At 49.9% G+C, this 18,262-nt stretch overlaps 1 protein-coding gene across 2 annotated transcripts in view; it reads left to right on the top strand.

The window, feature by feature from the left end:
• Positions 1–17,984, top strand: part of PODXL (podocalyxin like) — a 56,691-nt gene extending 38,707 nt beyond the window's left edge. The window contains exons 2-8 of one of the 2 annotated variants that reach the window (XM_038004390.2): positions 6,758–7,384; positions 8,633–8,892; positions 9,224–9,295; positions 11,523–11,670; positions 11,957–12,018; positions 12,239–12,406; positions 13,786–17,984. In XM_038004390.2, the coding sequence (XP_037860318.2) occupies positions 6,758–7,384; positions 8,633–8,892; positions 9,224–9,295; positions 11,523–11,670; positions 11,957–12,018; positions 12,239–12,406; positions 13,786–13,983 (1,535 nt within the window). In that variant the 3' untranslated portion in view covers positions 13,984–17,984. Of the gene's footprint in view, positions 1–6,754; positions 7,385–8,632; positions 8,893–9,223; positions 9,296–11,522; positions 11,671–11,956; positions 12,019–12,238; positions 12,407–13,785 lie in introns of both variants that reach the window. The other variant, XM_007982955.3, reaches the window with a different exon arrangement.
• The last annotated feature ends 278 nt before the right edge of the window (positions 17,985–18,262 follow it).

The raw sequence follows: 18,262 nt of genomic DNA, 5'->3' as shown, positions 1-18,262 counted from the left end.
GATTCTTTTGTCACCTCGAGTATTTTATTAGCCAATGCACTATCTTTTTAATAGATTTACTTTCTCTTTAAAGCAGACAGAATTAATTTCTAATATTTGAAAGACTCCTGGTTTTTATACGAAGATGTAGGAGAGCAGATTAGGAGAGCGAATGGCATTGCCCCCGAAAAAGACATGTTCAGGTCCTAATCTCTGGTACCTGGTACATGTGCAGGTGACCCTATTAGAAATAGGGTCTTTGCAGATGTAATCAAGTTAAGATGAAGTCATACTGGATTAGGGAGGGCTCTAAATCCAATGACTGCTATCCTTATAAGAGGAGAGCTATGCGGCCGGGCCCAGTGGCTCACGCCTATAATCCCAGCCTGTAATCCCAGCACTTCGGGGGGCCAGGCAAGGTGGATCACCTGAGGTCAGGAGTTCGAGACCAGCCTGGCTAACATGGTGAAACCACATCTCCATTAAAAATACAAAAATTACCCTGGCATGGTGGTACACACCTTGTGGTCCCAGGTACTTGGGAGGCTGAGGCATGAGAATTGCTTGAACCCACGAGGCAGAGGTTGCAGTGAGTGGAGATCATGCCATTGCACTCCAGCCTGGGAGACAGAGACTCCATCTCAAAAAAAAAAAAAAATGGAGAGTTATAGGAGGAAGGTCATGTGTTGATGGAGCCAGAGATCGCAGTGACACAGCTACAAGCCAAGGAGCAGCCAGGATTGCTGATAAGAAGCAGGAAAAGAGTCTTCCCTGCTACCTTTGGAGGGAGCTTACCCCTGCCAGTCTCGGACGTCTAGCATCCAGAACCGTGAGAGAATATATTTATGTTGTCTGTAGCCACCTAGTTTGTAGTCATTTGTTAACGCAGCCATAGGAAAGAAATGCACGATTCATTCAAGGAACACTGAGTCCGTGAAAACATTGAGTTCTGGGACCTGGTTAAGTGGCTGCGTTCTCTATCGTGAATCAACACAGTTCCCAGTTTGCGGACCCTACACCTAGGAAGTCAGTGAGCTGCCTAACCATTCTGATCCGAAAGAGCACATAAGCTCTTAGCTGCTGCTCGAAATAGCCGTGGTTACACCATTGTGATCGCCACGCTGGTCTTGCTGCCCACTGTGGAAGCACACACACCTTTTTTCCTGGAAATGAAATTCTATTATTTTCTCTACACCAAGGAACCTGGTGTCCATCCCCACTGAAATCAGCAGCATTTCCTATTAACATACCTGACCAGTGAAGGACAGCCACAGAGTTCTCAGAACATGTGAATAGTCCTCTTAACAATATCCCAAATGTAATCAAATCCAAGCCACCATCAGTTATAAGATGCACTATTATTTTATGAACCACTTAGAAAAAAAGCCAGGCATGGTGGCTCGCACCTGTAATCCCAGCAATTTGGGAGGCTAAGGTAGGAGGATCACTTGAGCACAGGAGTTCACGACCAGCCTGGACAACATAGGGAGATCCTGTCTCTACAAAATTTCTCAGGTGTCATAGTGCACACCTGTGCTCCCAGCTACTTGGGAAGCTGAGGCGGAAGGATCACTTGAGCCCCGGAGTTTGATGCTTCAGTGAGCCCAGATCATGCCACTGCACTACAACCTAGGTAACAGAGCAAGACCCTGGTCTCGAAAAAAAAGAAAAAGCACCACAGTCAAAGCGTTATTTATAATACATTCTCATTTCAGAGACACGGAAAGATGTGAATCTTAGAAGTCATGAATTATGTTGCCCAAAGCCTTGTAAAGGGAGTGTCATTTGAGTTCTCATGACACACCAGAACATGAGCGAGCAGGACAGACATGATAAACATTCTGTCTTTCCAAGACTTTGCCTTTTTTTTTTTTTTCCCTTGAGACAGAGTGTCACTCTGTCCCCCAGGCTGGAGTGCAGTGGTGCAATCTCCCGGGTTCAAGCAATTCTACTGCCTCAGCCTCCTGAGTAGCCAGGATTACAGGTGTGCACCAACATGCCCGGCTAATTTTTGTATTTTTAGTAGAGATGGGGTTTCACCATGTTGACCAGGCTGGTCTTGAACTCCTGACCTCGTGATTCATCCAACTTGGCCTCCCAAATTGCTGGGATTACAGGCATGAACCACTGTGCCCAGCCAAGACTTTGCATTTCTTCCTATGCATTGTTCCAGGGTATTTCTGACAACTCAGCTTTATTTAATGTGGATTTCCATTGAGTCCAGGTTTCAGTCATCCAACTAAGAAAGCAATGAGAACTACCTGTAGCAGCTGGAGTCAGTATATTGGATCCCAAACCTATGGTATGCGTACCCATAATTCAGCCTGATGTAAAATTATGATCATCCTCCTTTTGATACAGCACCTTTATGGTAAATATCCATAAGTATTTGCAAATTTTTTTGTAGATATTTTTAGTGTGTGAGCCTTCTCCTAGGTCAGAGTCTGTGTTTTTCCTCCTGGGACATGCTGGAATCTGACTGTTGTTACAGGTTTGAAGAAAATAAAGAGTGGTGGGGATCATGATGAGATCTGGCTTTCGGTGCCAATGAGCTCAAGTGAGGTTATTGAGAATCTTACAGGAGAGCAGTGGTAGCGCTTCCTGGCAAGTGAATTCCATTGAAGATGGAGATTTATGGGTAGTCTGATTCATCTACACCCTCTCATGTCACCATTTAATTCTCTACGTTGGCCAGGCACGGTGGCTCACGCCTGTAATCCCTGCACTTTGGGAGGCTAAGGTGGGTGGAGCATCTGAGGTCAGGAGTTCGAGACCAGCCTTGCTAACATGGTGAAACCCCATTTCTACTAAAAATACAAAAAATTAGTTGGGCATGATGGCGTGAGCTTGTAATTTCAGCTACTCGGGAGGCTGAGGCAGGAGAATCGCGTGAACCCGGGAGGCAGAGGTTGCAGTGAGCTGAGATTGCGCCATTGCACTCCAACTTGGGCAAGAAGAGCGAAACTCCATCTCAAAAAAAAAACAAATTCTCTAGGTTCTATTTTCACATAAGAGACCTGGTGAGGTTATGAATTAAGTTAACACCGTAATTCGGCAACTCATGGAATCAAGCTTTTAAAGTCTTTTGGCCATCTCAGCCCTTCAGCTGCAAACAAAGAGACTCCTTGAATGTGTTCTTGGAAAGTCTCTGGTTTTCAGTCTGTGCTTTCATAGGAGGATTTAGGAATTTGAATTTGTTGTTCTCTTTCTTTAAATCAGTAGTTTCCACTGGCAGTGATTTTGTCTCCCTCAGGAGACATCTGGCAATATCTGGAGACATTTTTCGTGGTTACAACCGGAAAGGGGCGTGCATGTGTATTACTTGCATCTAATAGGTAGAGGCCAGGAACGTTACTAAACATTCTGTGTATAATGCATAGGACAACTTCCCATAACAAGAAATATCCAGTTCAAAATGCCAGTAGTTTCAGAATTGAGAAATCCTGTTTTAAGCTGTTCACCATTGTTAAGAAGCAACCATCCAGGGCTGGGTGCTGTGGTTCACACCTGTAATCCCAGCACTTTGGGAGGCCGAGGCTGGAGGATCACTTGAGCCTAGGAGTTTGAGACCAGCCTGGCCATTATAGCGAGATCTTGTCTCTACAAATTATAAAAAAAATTAGCTGGGTGTGGTGGTGCGTGCTTGTGGTCTCAGCTACTCAGAGGCTGAGGTGGGAGGACTGATTGAGCCCAGGAGGTGGAGGCTGTAGTGAGTCCTGATTGTGCCACTGTACTCCAGCCTGGGCAACAGAGCAAGATCCTGTCTCACAAACAAAACAAAACAAAAAAATCATCCCACATACTCCTTAATTCCCCAAATACGCTGATATAGTCCCTTTGCAATCTAGTATCTTGCCAGATGACACTATGATGCCATCAATAGTAAGAAACACTGTTATTTTATGAACTACTAAGAAGAAAAAATGCCTGTCAAACCCTCACATTGCACTGCTTTTTTTTTTTTTTTCTTTTTTTTGAGACCGTGTTTCACTCTGTCACCCAGGCTGGAGTGCAGTGGCATGATCTCAGCTCACTACAACCTCTGCCTCCCGGGTTCAAAAAATTCTCCTGCCTCAGCCTCCTGAGTTGCTGGGATTACAGGCACCCACCACCACACCTGGGTAATTTTTTATTTTTAGTAGAGGCAAAGTTTCACCATGTTGGCCAGGCTGGTGTCAAACTCCTGACCTTAGGTGATCCACCTGCCTTGGCCTCCCAAAGTGCTGGGATTACAGGTGTGAGCCACCGCGCCCAGCCTGTATTGCTTTTTAAAACAGATTTGGTGAGTGTGCCTTTCATACTCTGGCAGCAGCCACGGGGCCACACCAAAGCCACTTCCTGGGCACTTCACTTTAGATTAGAGGTGATAATGTCATTGCTTATCCTTGAGATGTCACGGGACACTTGCAAGTATTCCTTAATACTTGTAGAATTTTGACTGCCCTTTGTCCCCAATAAGGCCTGACAACCAATCCCTGAAGTCTTGCCGCCGGCAGCTACTCCTGATAAACATTTCTGCTTTTCAGTAGCAAAATGTGTGTGTAAAAGATTTTAGATACTGTCCAGTGTATGGAGTAGCTGGGATTGCTGGAGGCCACAACATTCAGAGCTACTTTGAACATCACCCAAGCCAGGCTGTAGAAGTGATCCAGGGAGGCCAGCGCTGCTTACCCATGCCAAGCACCAGGTGGCGCTGCAGCCCGGGATGAGTGCTTGGCCTGCTTGGCCTCACCTCCATGCATGATGTCACCACTCTTGCCTGCAGAGCCCCTCACGGCTGGAATGAGACTGCTCATTCATGGTGGCACTGCCACCTGCTTATGCTCATCCCAGGGGAGGCTGGCAAGGCAAAGAGCTGGCATTTTCATAGGAGCATTGCCATAGGAGGCAGATTCTGCTGCCATCAAGTCTCATGGGGTGCAGAACTCCCAAATATAGAGAAATGGTATGGGTGTTGGCTGGTACAGAGAACGGGATGCAGCCAGCAGCCCCCTTCCCACCACTCCCTTCTGCTCCAGACAGAAAACTAAGAATCAACTTAGATTCTCTTCTTCCCTCACTTAGGACATCAGCAAGCAGTTGATCTCCAAAACAGTCTTTACGCTATCTGCCTTTTGTCTCCAGTGTCAATAGCTTCCTGTGGCCAACGCTGTTCATTCCATCTGGATTACTGCAATTGCCTCCTAACTTCTCTTCCCTCTTCCACACGCTCTTCTTTCCAGTCTGCATTCCCCAAAGCAGCAGGAACAGGTTTCTCTGTAAGTCATCCTATAAAACTTCCTTGCTTTAATGCCTTCAGTGGCTGCTTTTTTGCATCAAGAATAAAATCTGGAATCTGCATTTTGGCCTCTGAGGAGGATGATCTTATGTCTCATTCTGCGTAGGATATGATTTTTTTATTTTTATTTTTTTGAGACAGAGTCTTGCTCTGTCGCCTAGGCTGGAGTGCAGTGACACCATCTCAGCTCACTGCGACCTCTGCCTCCCGGGTTCAAGCGGTTCTCCTGCCTCAGCCTCCTGAGTAGCCGGGACTACAGGCTGCACCACCACACCCGGCTGATTTATTTTGTATTTTTAGTAGAGACGGGGTTTCTCTTCATTGGCCAAACTAGTCTGTAACTCCTCAACCTTAAGTGATCTGCCTGCCTCAACCTCCCAAAGTGCTGGGATTATAGGCATGAGCCACCGCACCTGGCCGAATGTGATTTTTAAGAGAGCCTTTTATTCTCAAAAATGTCTGGTTTGGACATTCAGTTGCTGTCACTGTCATAAGACCCTGTATTTTCTCAGCCCTGTGCCTGACCCCTCCTCACCCAACTCCATTCCTGCTTGTCTTCTTTCAGCTCCTTTCCCTACTCGGGGGCTTTGCAGATTCTGTTCCTTCTGCCAGGGACACTTTTCCTCCCATTCTTCACAAAGCATTCTCCTTGTTACCCTTCAGGACTTAGCTTAACCGTCACTGCAGAGATGCCTTTCCTTCCCTCGCTCGACATGGTTCCTCCCTGCTCGCCTCTGCATCCTTTCCTTCCTCACTTCCTCCGTGCTCTGTCCACGTGTGTAGTCTCTGCCTCTCCACCAGACTGTAAGCGCCTCGAGGGTACGACTCTCTGTGTCGTGTTCACCATTGCGTCTCCACTGCCTGACACAAAACCCATTTCCTCAAGAAATGGCAGGTGAAGCCGCCATGCTGCATGCAGTCTGGGCACTCGGCCTTTCTTTCTTGGCACAGCTCACCTAGTACTGAAATAGTAATTTGTGTAATTTCAGTTTATCATCAGTTTCTCCTAGATTTAACTTCCATGAGAACAGGGCCCGTGTGTTTTTTTGCTTAAGCTCAGAACAAGGCCAGGGCAGTTCAGGAAGCATTAGTCGGTGGAATTTTCTGTGGGCCATGTGCCTGGGAGCTGGGGAGGAGGAGACAGAGCTGTGCCTGGCGGCTGGTTCTGGGGTAGCATATTGAGCAACTTAAGGGGGATGTGCGTGGGGCCGGATGGGGAGGGCAAGGTGTGCACGACAGCCTCCACGTGTGGTGGGCCTTGCTGGCCTGGCTTCCCCGTCAGCAGCGTTTCGCTTTTCTGACCCTGCTGCACTCCAAGCTGCCCTCTTAGAGGTTTCTGGAACCTCAGAAAATTCGGGATTTACCAAAGACCCAGGCCTTCAGCAAGGCAGACGGCAGGACTGCGAGCAAGACCTCTGAATCCTGGGGAAGAGCTGGAGAAGTGTGGTGAGGAAGTCTCCCAGCCCTAACTCCATTCTGTGTTGTCTTTGCAAACAGCAGCCCCGGCTACTAAGAACCCATCTAACACAACACCGAAAACCACTGTCAGGCAAAACCTGACTTCAGCATCCAGTGTCTCCACTACAGCTACAGTCCAGCAGAGCACAGTCCCCACTTCCAAGGCCATGAACACCTCGTCCCCGACCACGGCGAGCACCCGTGGTGTGTCCATTGACTCACCGGGGACTACAACCCAGGTTTCGCAAACCTCAGGCCCAGTCACCACTACCGAGACTACAGGATGCTGCTCAAACACTACTACCGCCAACAAGGGCTCTGGGAGCAGCACGCAAGGTGCAGACGCCACTACAGTTGCAATCTCCACGACCACAGTGAAACCTGACACCACAAGCAGCCAGAATGGAGCAGAAAATACAACTAACTCTGGGGGTCAACGCAGCCACAGTGTGACCACAGACTTCTCATCCACTAAGGTAGAACATCCAACGACCCATCACCCTACAAATCCAGTCAGCCCCTCACAACCCACTTCGACGCATCCTGTGGCCACCCCAACAAGCTCGGGACATGACCATCTTATGACAGCTTCAAGCAGTTCAAGCAGTTCAAGCACTGTGGCTAGCCCTGGCCACACCTCCACAAGCTCGGGGATGATCACCACCCCACGTAAGTAATGCCTGGCTTTCTTCAAGCACCAAGAAACTTTTCAGGGCCTGATTACAGGGCATGATGGCTCATGCCTGTAATCGCAGCACTTTGGGAGGCTGAGGCAGGTGGATCACCTGAGGTCAGGAGTTCAAGACCAACCTGGCCAACATGGCGAAGCCCTGTCTCTACTAAAAATACAAACATTAGCTGGGTGTGGTGGTGGGCGCCTGTAAAGCTACTCAGGAGGCTGAGGCAGGAGAATTGCTTGAACCCGAGAGGGGAATAGTTTCTATTCCATACCTGTTTATTTATTTTTGAGATGGAGTCTCTCGCTCTGTCACCCAGGCTGGAGTGCAGTGGCACGAACTCTGCTCACTGCAACCTCCACCTCCGGGTTCAAGTGATTCTCCTGCCTCAGCCTCCTGAGTAGCTGAGACTACAGGTGTGCACCACCACACCTGGCTAATTTTTTTTTTTTTTTAAGTAGAGACAGGGTTTCACCATGTTGGCCAGGCTGGTCTTGAACTCCTGACCTTGGGTGATCTGCCCACCTTGGCCTCCCAAAATTACTGGGATTACAGGTATGAGCCACCGCGCCTGGCCAATACGTATGTATGTATGTATGTATGTATGTATGTATGTATGTATGTATTTATAAGAGCTGGTCTTAACCTAGTAAATCAATTTCACAATCTACCTGTGGATCATGAGCCTTAAGATCATGACCCATCTCAGATCTGTGGACCCAGAATTTCTGAGTGCTCCCTGGTGATGTTGCTGCGTATCAGAAGGTGATGTTGCTGCTGTCTGAAGTCAGCAGGCCACCACTCTACAGGAGGGTGCCACACAGTAGAGTGTGGGCTCCTGCTGAGATCATCCTGGATTCGAATCCCTGCCCTGCCACTTGTTGGCATGGGAACTTGGGCAAATCACTGAGCTCCTCGGAGCCTCAGTTTCCTTGTTTATGAAATAGGGACGGTGACGATTCCTTCCCCACAGGGTTGTTATGAGGATTCAGTAGGAAAGTACCTTTGAAGCACTTAGTCCCTTGCACACAGTAAGTGGTTGGTGAATGTTCACTGCAGCCGCTGTGACTTCCTTTGCCGGGTTATTCCACTGGCTTGTCATAGGAGTCAGTCCGCTTCTTCCGTCTCTGTGGGAAGTAAGACCAAAGAACCTGGGAAAACTATTAGAGCGAGAAAAGACTGTCCTTTCTCACGAGGGTGCACTCATCTTTGCCCATTACCCTCGTTTTCCCAATGACAGCGCCATCAGTTATCTTGCAAAGAACTGAACAGACCTCCAGCCAGATGCCAGCCAGCTCTATGGCCCCTTCCTCCAAGGGGACAGTGCAGCCCACAAGCCTGACAATGGCATTGAGAACGTCTCCCCTGCCAGAGACCATGAGCTCCAGCCCAACGGCAGCATCAACGACCCACCGATACCCCGACCCACCAATAACACCTTCTCCGATAACCGACCCACCGATAACACCTTCTCCCACCTTGGCTCCTGGGAGTAACTGGGTAACTCCGGCGGGTGTGGGGCAAGTATGAGAACCCAGACTCGGGTAGAAGGGGCTTTAAGACAAGTTTTCTGTTCTTTCCTCCAACCCAGGGCCCCTGGCTGGGGCTTTGAGCAGCACTTACCCGTTAGCTCCTCCCTCTCCCTGGTTAGCCTGGTCCTGGTTTGGGCTGCCCTCAAGCCACGCAGCCAGGACATACCTGGTTCTGGAATGGGTCCAGCCATGCCTCCAGCTTGCCATGAACTCCTTCCTATCTGGGTCACCCCTTAGTTGGGAGGAAGTGTCAAAGATTCCCTATGAACCCAAACCTTAATCTCAGTGGCTTCTTGCAGACCAAGTGTGAGGCTCCTGAGATGCCAAGTGAGAAGCACCTCATCCTGAACCTCACAAGAAACACCCTCTGTGTGAGTAGCTCGCTGATCTGAGCCCCCAGCTGCAGGCTCGCAGCAGGGCTGAGGGAGGGAGAGGGAATGCATGTTCTTTCTAAGTGCATTTTTAAGCGTATTTCTAAGGCGCATTCGCTTTCTGGCCCTCATTTCTTCCTAGTAGGAAGTGGTCCTTTCCCATCTTATAGAGCGACAGACCGAGGTTTAGACTTCTCTAAGTCAGGACACACCCACAGGACTGAACCCCCTCGCCCCCCGGTTTCCTCGGGTTTCACTGTGTGACTATTCCCAGTATGCTGAGTTGAGGGACCCTGATCCTAGTTCCTGTTTGCCCTTAGTTCTGGGAGTGACTTTGGCGAGTTGATCTCTTTGGGTTTTAGATGTCTCAGTTGAAAACGAGAGGTGAGGCCAGGTGTAGTGGCTTACACCTGTAATCCCAACGCTTTGAGAAGCTGAGGCAGGAAGTTTGCTTGAGGCGAGAAGTTCAAGACCAGCCGGAGCAACATAGGGAGACTCCGTTTCTACAGAAAAAAAAAAAAAGAGAGAGAGAAAATGAGAGGTGTAGTCTGCCTGAGTCTCTCGGCTTTAATCGTCTGTGGCTTCACATTTCCCGGTCTGTGGACTATCTGAGAGCCTTGATGGACGAACAGTCCTGGGAGATTCTCCCTCTAACCTGAGTTGCTGACGGGATGGGTGGGAGAGAAAAGGGCCCAGGAATGCAGGAGCCACTGCCAGCAGTTCTCCAGTCTGGGTGGTGTGTGTGTGTGTGTGAGCACACCCGTGTGAGGGAGGTATAGCAGTGTGTGAACAGCCTTCAGGCTGCTGGTCTCCCTGGGGCCAAAGGCTTTGGTCTGGGGATGCGCCGTGCACACTCAGTAAATAGCTGCTGAGCGCTGTGGGTGCTGGAGATGGTTGGCTCACTGCTGCCCTCTCCTGGTCAGTGCCGGTTTTTTGCAGCCACCCCCTAGGAACCAGAACTACAACAGACCCGAACACTGTGTCTATAGTAGGACGGAGAATTTGGGCTTACAACACTTCAATGCTGCCTGAATTTTCTGCAGTTGTTTTCTTTTCGGTGTCCATTATGCCGGCATTTTCCAAGTGAACTTTACAAAAGCCTTCATCTTGACCAGAGTTTTAAAAGGCAGCAGTGTTCTCCTAGGGTTGGGCTTATTGGACAAGGCAGGCATTGCGTGAGATGGGCTCTGGGGACAGTCAGGTACCCGCCCAGCCATTCCTCAGACCCTCTTTTGGATGTAGCTTGGCAGGCTGTATGATTGTTTGTGAGAAACATTTTTTTTTTTTCCTTGCTAGAAAAGGAAGATGGAAAACCCTGGATCCCTTCCTGATGTCAGGGTGGGGAATGAGTGAGCTTAAGGAAATTCTGGTAGAAACCTTAGGGGTGGTTTGTATGGGTTCTGTGCTAAGCCATCCCTAGAGTCCTTTTCTTTGTCTTAGATATTTATTCCGGAATCAGGTCAGAGAAACCCCAGGGAGGGGTGCCCCTAGATGGCATGGCATAACTGGGTAAAAAAAGCTGCCCATACCTCTCTTCATCCTCAGCCCTAAAGCCACGTCAGCCATAATCTTTCTTCTTAGAGCTAAATAAGACTCCTCCAAGATATCCTAGGGGTAGCGTCAAGATTCCACCTGTTCCCTTACTCAGTGGAGGCCCCTTCCCCTGTCAGCCTGTCCGTGGCTTCAGAGCCAGAGGCTCTGCCTAGGGCAAGGCACGTGGATTTCAGCTTTGAGGGTAGAGACCCTTCTGCTGAGAGCTGCAGCCTCCTCACCTGATTTCTCTGAATTGGGCATGAAAGGCTGGTGAATGGGAGTTCAGGGGGAACTGGAGTCTCCCCACAGGTTGTGGGGTGGGGTCGCTGTGCAGTGCCCCCACTCTAGCCCTTTCTAGGAATGGAGATGAAAAAGACCCCCAATCCACGAATAGCTTGGAGGGAAAAAAGGGGCACTAAGGTGAAAGGAATGAAAGGTGCAAGCATAGACCAGATAAACACAGTGCGGGAAACAAGCTGATGGGAACGAGGCAGAGGAGGCAGGAGCTGGCCCAGGAGAACAGCGCGCAACCCTTGGCTCCTGGCTGGCTGGCATGGAGCACCAGCTGGGGCTGGAGAGGGAGGCAGGTTCTAGCAGAGCAACAGTATTCTCCCAACGGAGCTGGAGGGCAGCCCTACAGGCCTAGGCTGCTGTCACACTCCCCGCGGAGTCACCTGCGCTCTCCCCACCATAGGCAGGGGGCCCTCCAGATGAGAAGCTGGTCACGCTGATATGTCAAGCAGTCAAAGCCACCTTCAACCGGACCCAAGATGAGTGCAGCATACGGCTGGCACGCATTCAAGGAAGTCAGGCAGTGGCCGTCAAAGAAATCACTATTCACAGTGAGTGGAGGGCAAGGGGGCCTGGGCGGAGGGCAAGGGGGACTAGGCTGAGGCCTGCATGGGTGGGAATGGGGGCGTGCAGGAGCCACATTGGAGGGTGGGTCACAGTGGTACCCCTTCTGTTCCCTAAGAACTGCCAAGCCACACCCCCTCCCAGGTCACCCAAGAGACACACTCAGGAGACGAGACTGAGATACCTGCGTCCCTCTCTTGGGGTGCAGTCCCCGTCCCCCACTGCCTTTCTCTGGGCTGGGCCATTGGACAGCGTCTCCCTTCTCTCCCACAGCTAAGTTCCCTGCCAAGGATGTGTACGAGCGGCTGAAGGACAAATGGGATGAACTAAAGGACGTAAGCGGCCCCCCAAGTGTGGGGACAGAGTAGAAGCCCCTTGTGGGAGGTCTGGTTACTACCCTCTCTCTGTGGGGAGGAACCCCATCACGTGCCTGCATGTAGATGAGGGTGGTGGCACGGACCCCAGCAAACTGCAAGCAGAAGGGCTCTGCAGTGAAGCCGGGGGGCTGATGGAGAGAGGGTGCCCCCAGACTGTTTTCTGCCACTTCCTGTGCAGGCAGGGGTCAGTCACATGCAGCTGGGGGACCAGGGGCCACCGGAGGAGGCCGAGGACCGCTTCAGCATGCCCCTCATCATCACCATCGTCTGCATGGCATCCTTCCTGCTCCTCGTGGCGGCCCTCTATGGCTGCTGCCACCAGCGCCTCTCCCAGAGGAAGGACCAGGTAAGCAGCTGTTTGCGGCCACACAGAGGAAGCAGCCCAGGTCACCAGAGGAACCCTCCCCTCGTGATTCCCAAGTTGCAGAAAAGGAAAAGGGAGCAGGCCCTGGACCCTTTCTAATGGGCAGAGGCCATCCCTGATGGGCAGCCGCCTCAGTCCACAGAGCATTACAGAGGCAGCGTGGCAGAGGACACGGCGTGGGCTTTGGAGTCAGGAAGTCTTACTTTTTATTTGATTATTGTTATTTTTTTCAGACAGTGTCTTGCTCTGTCACCCAGGCTGGAGTGCAGTGGTGAGATCTCAGCTCACTGCAACCTCCACCTCTCGGGTTCAAGTGATTCTTCTACCTCAGCCTCCCCAGTAGCTGGGATTACAGGTGCCAACCACCATGCCCGCCTAATTTTTGTATTTTTAGTAGAGATGGGGTTTCGCCATGTTGGCCAGGCTGGTCTCGAACTCCTGACCTCAAGCAATCTGCTCGCCCCAGCCTTCCGAAGTGCTGGGATTACAGGGGTGAGCCACCACGCCCAGACTGGAGTCAGGGAGATTTGGTTTAAGTCCTGGCCCTGACTTTGAGAAAGTCAGTCAGATGAGCTCTTTGGACGTCAGGTTCCTCATCTGCATAGCAGGGATAACCTGCTTGCAGAGCTGGTCTGAGGATTCATTGATAGAAGCAGGTCTAGGTGTTCCTGTCTAACCAAAAATTTTTCCACCTACCTTACTAGAATTCCCGCCATGACGGTGCCACCCAGACCCGTGGTTCTCACTCCTGCCTGCACCCTGTAGGGAACTTGAGAAAAAATTCCCTTGCCTGACTGCCTCCCACACCAATTCAAACAGAATCTCTGAGTCCATCAGTGTAGTTGTTAAAACGCTCCCCAGGTGATTCTAGCATGCACTCAAGGTTGTGTTTGAGAGGGACAGAAAGCCCTTCTGCCAGATGGCTGCTATCTGAGGCAGGGATGGTTGTAGAGACACCGTACCCATCTTAGAGAGGGCTCAGTCACCCAGCCCAAGACAGGTCATTTTTAAATGATCTTTCCCCATTCATTACGATAGGTGAAGTAGGTGTCTGGAGAGGAGGTTTTGGGGGAAGGGATGAAGGGGAGGAAAGAGCTTAGAGGACTCTGGAGAACAAAGTCCATCTCCACTGACTTCACCGGTCTGCCACCAGGGTGAGGGTGAGGGGCAAGTCTTTGTTCCAAACTAGTTCCGGGAAGGCTGAGAGCCAGAATGACCACCAGGAGCAGCCAGCCCCACAGGGGAGCAATGAGGGCCTGCTTTAGCTACAGTGGGGCTCCGGAGTGGGAGGGGTACATGCGCTATATTAAGCTCCGAGCCCTCTGAAACCCCCTTCTCACTGGTCACCTTCCCCACTCTAGCAACGGCTAACAGAGGAGCTGCAGACGGTGGAGAATGGTTACCATGACAACCCGACACTGGAAGTGATGGAGACCTCTTCTGAGATGCAGGAGAAGAAGGTGGTCAGCCTCAACGGGGAGCTAGGGGACAGCTGGATCGTCCCTCTGGACAACCTGACCAAGGACGACCTGGATGAGGAGGAAGACACACACCTCTAGTCCGGTCTGCCAGTGGCCTCCAGCAGCACTGCAGAGCTCCGGACCGACCACCCCAAGTGCCGTTTGGACGGGGAAGGGAAAGACTGGGGAGGGAGAGTGAACTCCAAGGGGTGTCCCCTCCCAATCCCCCCAGGGCCTTAATTTTTCCCTTTTCGAGCTGAACAAATCACATTCTGTCCAGATTCCTCCTGTAAAATAACCCACTAGTGCCTGAGCTCAGTGCTGCTGGATGATGAGGGAGATCAAGAAAAAGCCACGCAAGGGACTTTAGAGATGAACTAGTGGAATGCCTTCATTCCGCAGTGAGGTTGCCGAGACCTGAGGAGGGTAAGTGACTTGCCCAAGGTCAGAGCCACTTGGTGACAGAGTCAGGATGAGAACAAAGATTCCATTTGCACCATGCCACACTGCTGTGTTCACGTGTGCCCTCCGTCCAGAGCAGTCCCGGGCAGGGGTGAAACTCCAGCAGGCGGCTGGGCTGGAAAGGAGGGCAGGGCTACATCCTGGCTCAGTGGGATCTGACGACCTGTAAGTCCAGCTCCCAGGTTTTCCTTCTCCTACCCCAGCCTTGTGTACCCGTCTTCCCACCCTCTATGTTCTTACCCCACCCTACACTCAGTGCGTGTTCCCACTTACTCTGTCCTGGGGCCTCTGGGATTAGCACAGGTTATTCATAACCTTGAACCAACCCGTTGTTCTGGATTCTGATTTTCTCACATTTGCCTCGTGAGATCGGGGCTTAACTCACACAGGTCTCCCTGCGTGAACCAGGTCTGCTTAGGGGGCCCATGTGCAGGTGGAGAGAGAAAGGGACACTCTTCAATCCAGGCTGGTGTCTCAGGGCAGCTGATGAGGGGGTCAGCAGGAACACTGGCCCCTTGCCCCTGGCACTCCTTGCAGAGGCTCCCCATGATCTTCTTTGGGCTTCCATGTCCACCAGGGACTACAATCTGCTGTAGCTACTGAAAGCAGCGTGTTCCTTTTCTTGTTCACTGCTCAGCTGATGGGAGTGACTCCCTGAGACCCAGTATGAAGGAGCGGTGGCTGCAGGAGAGGCCTTCCCAGGGCCCCCCCATCAGCGATGTGTCTTCAGAGACAATCCATTAAAGCAGCCAGGAAGGACAGGCTTTCCTCTGTATGTCATAGGAAACTCAGGGACATTTCAAGTTGCTGAGCGTTTTGTTGTAGTTGTTTTCTAACCCAGCCCTCCACTGCCAAAGGCCAAAGCTCAGACACTTGCAGACTCCCAGTTAGCTCATCACACTCATTCTGATTCTCCTGTGCCACAGGGAAAGAGGGGCCTGCAAAGCGCAGTGCATGCTGGGTGCATGAAGGGCAGCCTGGGGGACAGACTGTTGTGCGAACATCTCACTGTCCTGGCCTGGAGCTAGGCCTTGCTGTTCCTCTTCTCTGTGAGCCTAGTGGGGCTGCTGCAGTTCTCTTGCAGTTTCTGGTGGCATCTCAGGGAACCACAAAGCTATGTCTATTCCCCAATACAGGACTTTTATGGGCTGAGCAGTTAGCTGCCATGTAGGAGGTTCCTAAGCAGTGGGCATAGCAAGGTTTCATCTGATTGAGAAGGGGGAATCCTGTGTGGAATGTTGAACTTTCGCCATGGTCTCCATCATTCTGGGCATAAATTCCCTGGTATCAAGTAGGAAAATGGGCAGAACTGCTTAGGGGAATGAAAATTGCCATTTTTCGGGTGAAACGCCATACCTCCAGGGTCTTAAGAGTCAGGCTCAGGCTGCAGTAGTTCTGATGAAATAGGCTATCCACTCTGGAAGGCTTACTTTTTAAAAGGGTAGAGGGAGGGGCTGGGGAAGATCTCTGTCCAGCCCCGTCTGCCTAATTCCTTCCTCACAGCCTGTAGCCATCTGATATCGTAGGGGGAAAGGAAGGCCAAGGGTTCACTTAGGGCCCCAGTGAGTTTCCCAGGAGTTGGGGGATGTGAGGCTAACAAGGTCCGAAAACATCTGCCCCAACGCTCTGGTGTTTGGAGGTGGGCAGGATGGAGAACAGTGCCCGTTTGGGGGGAAACAGGAAATCTTGTTAGGCTCGAGTGAGGCGTTTGCTTCCTTCTTGCCCAGCGCTGGGTTCTCTCCACCCAGTAGGTTTCTGTTGGTCAGACTGGATTATTGCTCCTTTGCTGATCCTGGGACACACTTCACCAGCCAGGGCTTTCGACAGACAGCAAATAGGCCTCTGCAAATTGATCAAAGGCTGCAACCCTATGGCCTCTTGGAGACAGATGATGACTGGCAAGGACTAGAGAGCAGAGTGCCTAGCCAGGTTGGTCCTGACTCTGCTGACTCCATCGCTGTGTCCAAGGAGAACCTGGAGAAGCTTTGGGCTGATTCAGAGGTTCTTTATATTCATCCAAACTATGTTAGTCTAGTCTTAGGGCAGCTTCAGAATCTGACACCTTGCCTCGCTCTTGCCACCAGGACACCTATGTCAACAGGCCAAACAGCCATGCATCTATAAAGGTCATCATCTTCTGCCACCTTTACTGGGTTCTAAATGCTCTCTGATAATTCAGATTCTGGGTCTGGGAAGAGGTAAGGGGAACACCAGAAGCTCAGCATGACTTAAACAGGTTGTAGCAAAGACAGTTTATCAACTCTTTCAGTGGTAAACTGTGGTTTCCCCAAGCTGCACAGAAGGCCAGAAACCACGAGTATGGTGACTGGGAAGCCTACTGTCATGTGAGTGGGGAGCAATGCTTATGAAGGAGGTACAGAATATTCTTTGCATCATAAGACAGAATACGGGTTTAATCTAGTCTAGACACCAGATTTTTTTCCCGCTTGATAAGGAAAGCTAGCAGAAAGTTTATTTAAACCACTTCTTGAGCTTTATCTTTTTGGACAATATACTGGAGAAACTTTCAAGAACAAGTTCAAACTGATACATATACACAGATTTTTTTGGATAATGTAAATACAGTGGCCATGTTAATCCACCCTGCACTGCTTTAAGTGAACATACTTTGAAAAACCATTATGTTACCTGGGTGATGGCCAAGTTTTTTCTCTGGACAGGAATGTAAATGTCTTACTGGAAATGACAAGTTTTTGCTTGATTTTTTTTTTTTTTAACAAAAAATGAAATATAACAAGACAAACTTATGATAAAGTATTTGTCTTGTAGATCAGGTGTTTTTTTTTTAAATTTTAAAATGCAACCCTGCCCCCCTCCCCAGCGAAGTCACAGCCCCATTACAGTAAAGGTTGGGGTCAATATGCTCTGGTTGGCAGGCAACCCTCTAGTCATGGAGAAAGGTATTTCAAGATCTAGTCCAATCTTTTTCTAGAGAAAAAGATAATCTGAAGCTCACAAAGATAAAGTGACTTCCTCAAAATCACATGGGTCAGGACAGAAACAAGATTAAAACCTGGATCCGCAGACTGTGTGCCTCAGAAGGAATAATCAGTAAATTAAGAATTGCTCCTCGAAGGCACCAGAATGACACAAAGGACAGAATTCTTTTCCTAGTTCTTACCCTAGCAAGGCTAAGGAGGGCATGAACACAAAAATAAGAACTGGTCTTCTATACCTTCTCTGAATCATTTAGGTTTAAGATGTAAGTGAACAATTCTTTCTGCCAAGAAACAAGTTTTGGATGAGCTTTCATGTATGGAATTTATTCCAACAGGACTGAGGGACCAAGGAAACAAGGTGGGGGAGGCAGAGAGGGCAAGAGTAAAACTGTAGCATAGCTTTTGTCATTGTCACTAGCTGATCCCTCAGGTCTGCTGCAAACAACATGGAGGGAGGGCGCACATGACTCTTTAGTGTGGGTCTTTTTGTCTGTAGTGAATGTTCAACAGTTTGCCCAGGAAGTGGGGGATCATATGTGTCTTAGTGGACAGGGGTCTGAAGTACACTGGAATTTACTGAGAAACTTGTTTGTAAAAACGATAGTTAATTATTGCATTTTCTTACAAAAATATATTTTGGAAAATTGTATACTGTCAATTAAAGTGTTTTTGTGTAAACTGGCTCAAGCTCTAGTATTTTGCTGTGACTTAAAGACTTCACTTGCGTATGAGGCTCATTGCCAAAGCGCCCGAGAACGTCGGATCACACTCATAGCACAGGGGCCTCTGTGCTGAGTTACACTTGTCCAACTTTGCGGGCACAGAAACTAGGAGGGAGAAGGAGAGAAGCTGAAAGGAAAAAAAAGGGGGATCCTAAAGGTGGTTATGAGTCTACGTTACTCAAACTGTCCTAGTGACCGTAAATGACCTCACTTTCCCCTAAGATGTTGTTGCAT

This window comes from Chlorocebus sabaeus, chromosome 21 (genome assembly GCF_047675955.1).
Source record: "Chlorocebus sabaeus isolate Y175 chromosome 21, mChlSab1.0.hap1, whole genome shotgun sequence".
Classification (NCBI taxonomy): Eukaryota; Metazoa; Chordata; class Mammalia; order Primates; family Cercopithecidae; genus Chlorocebus; species Chlorocebus sabaeus.
This window is presented reverse-complemented; position numbering and strand designations above follow the sequence as displayed.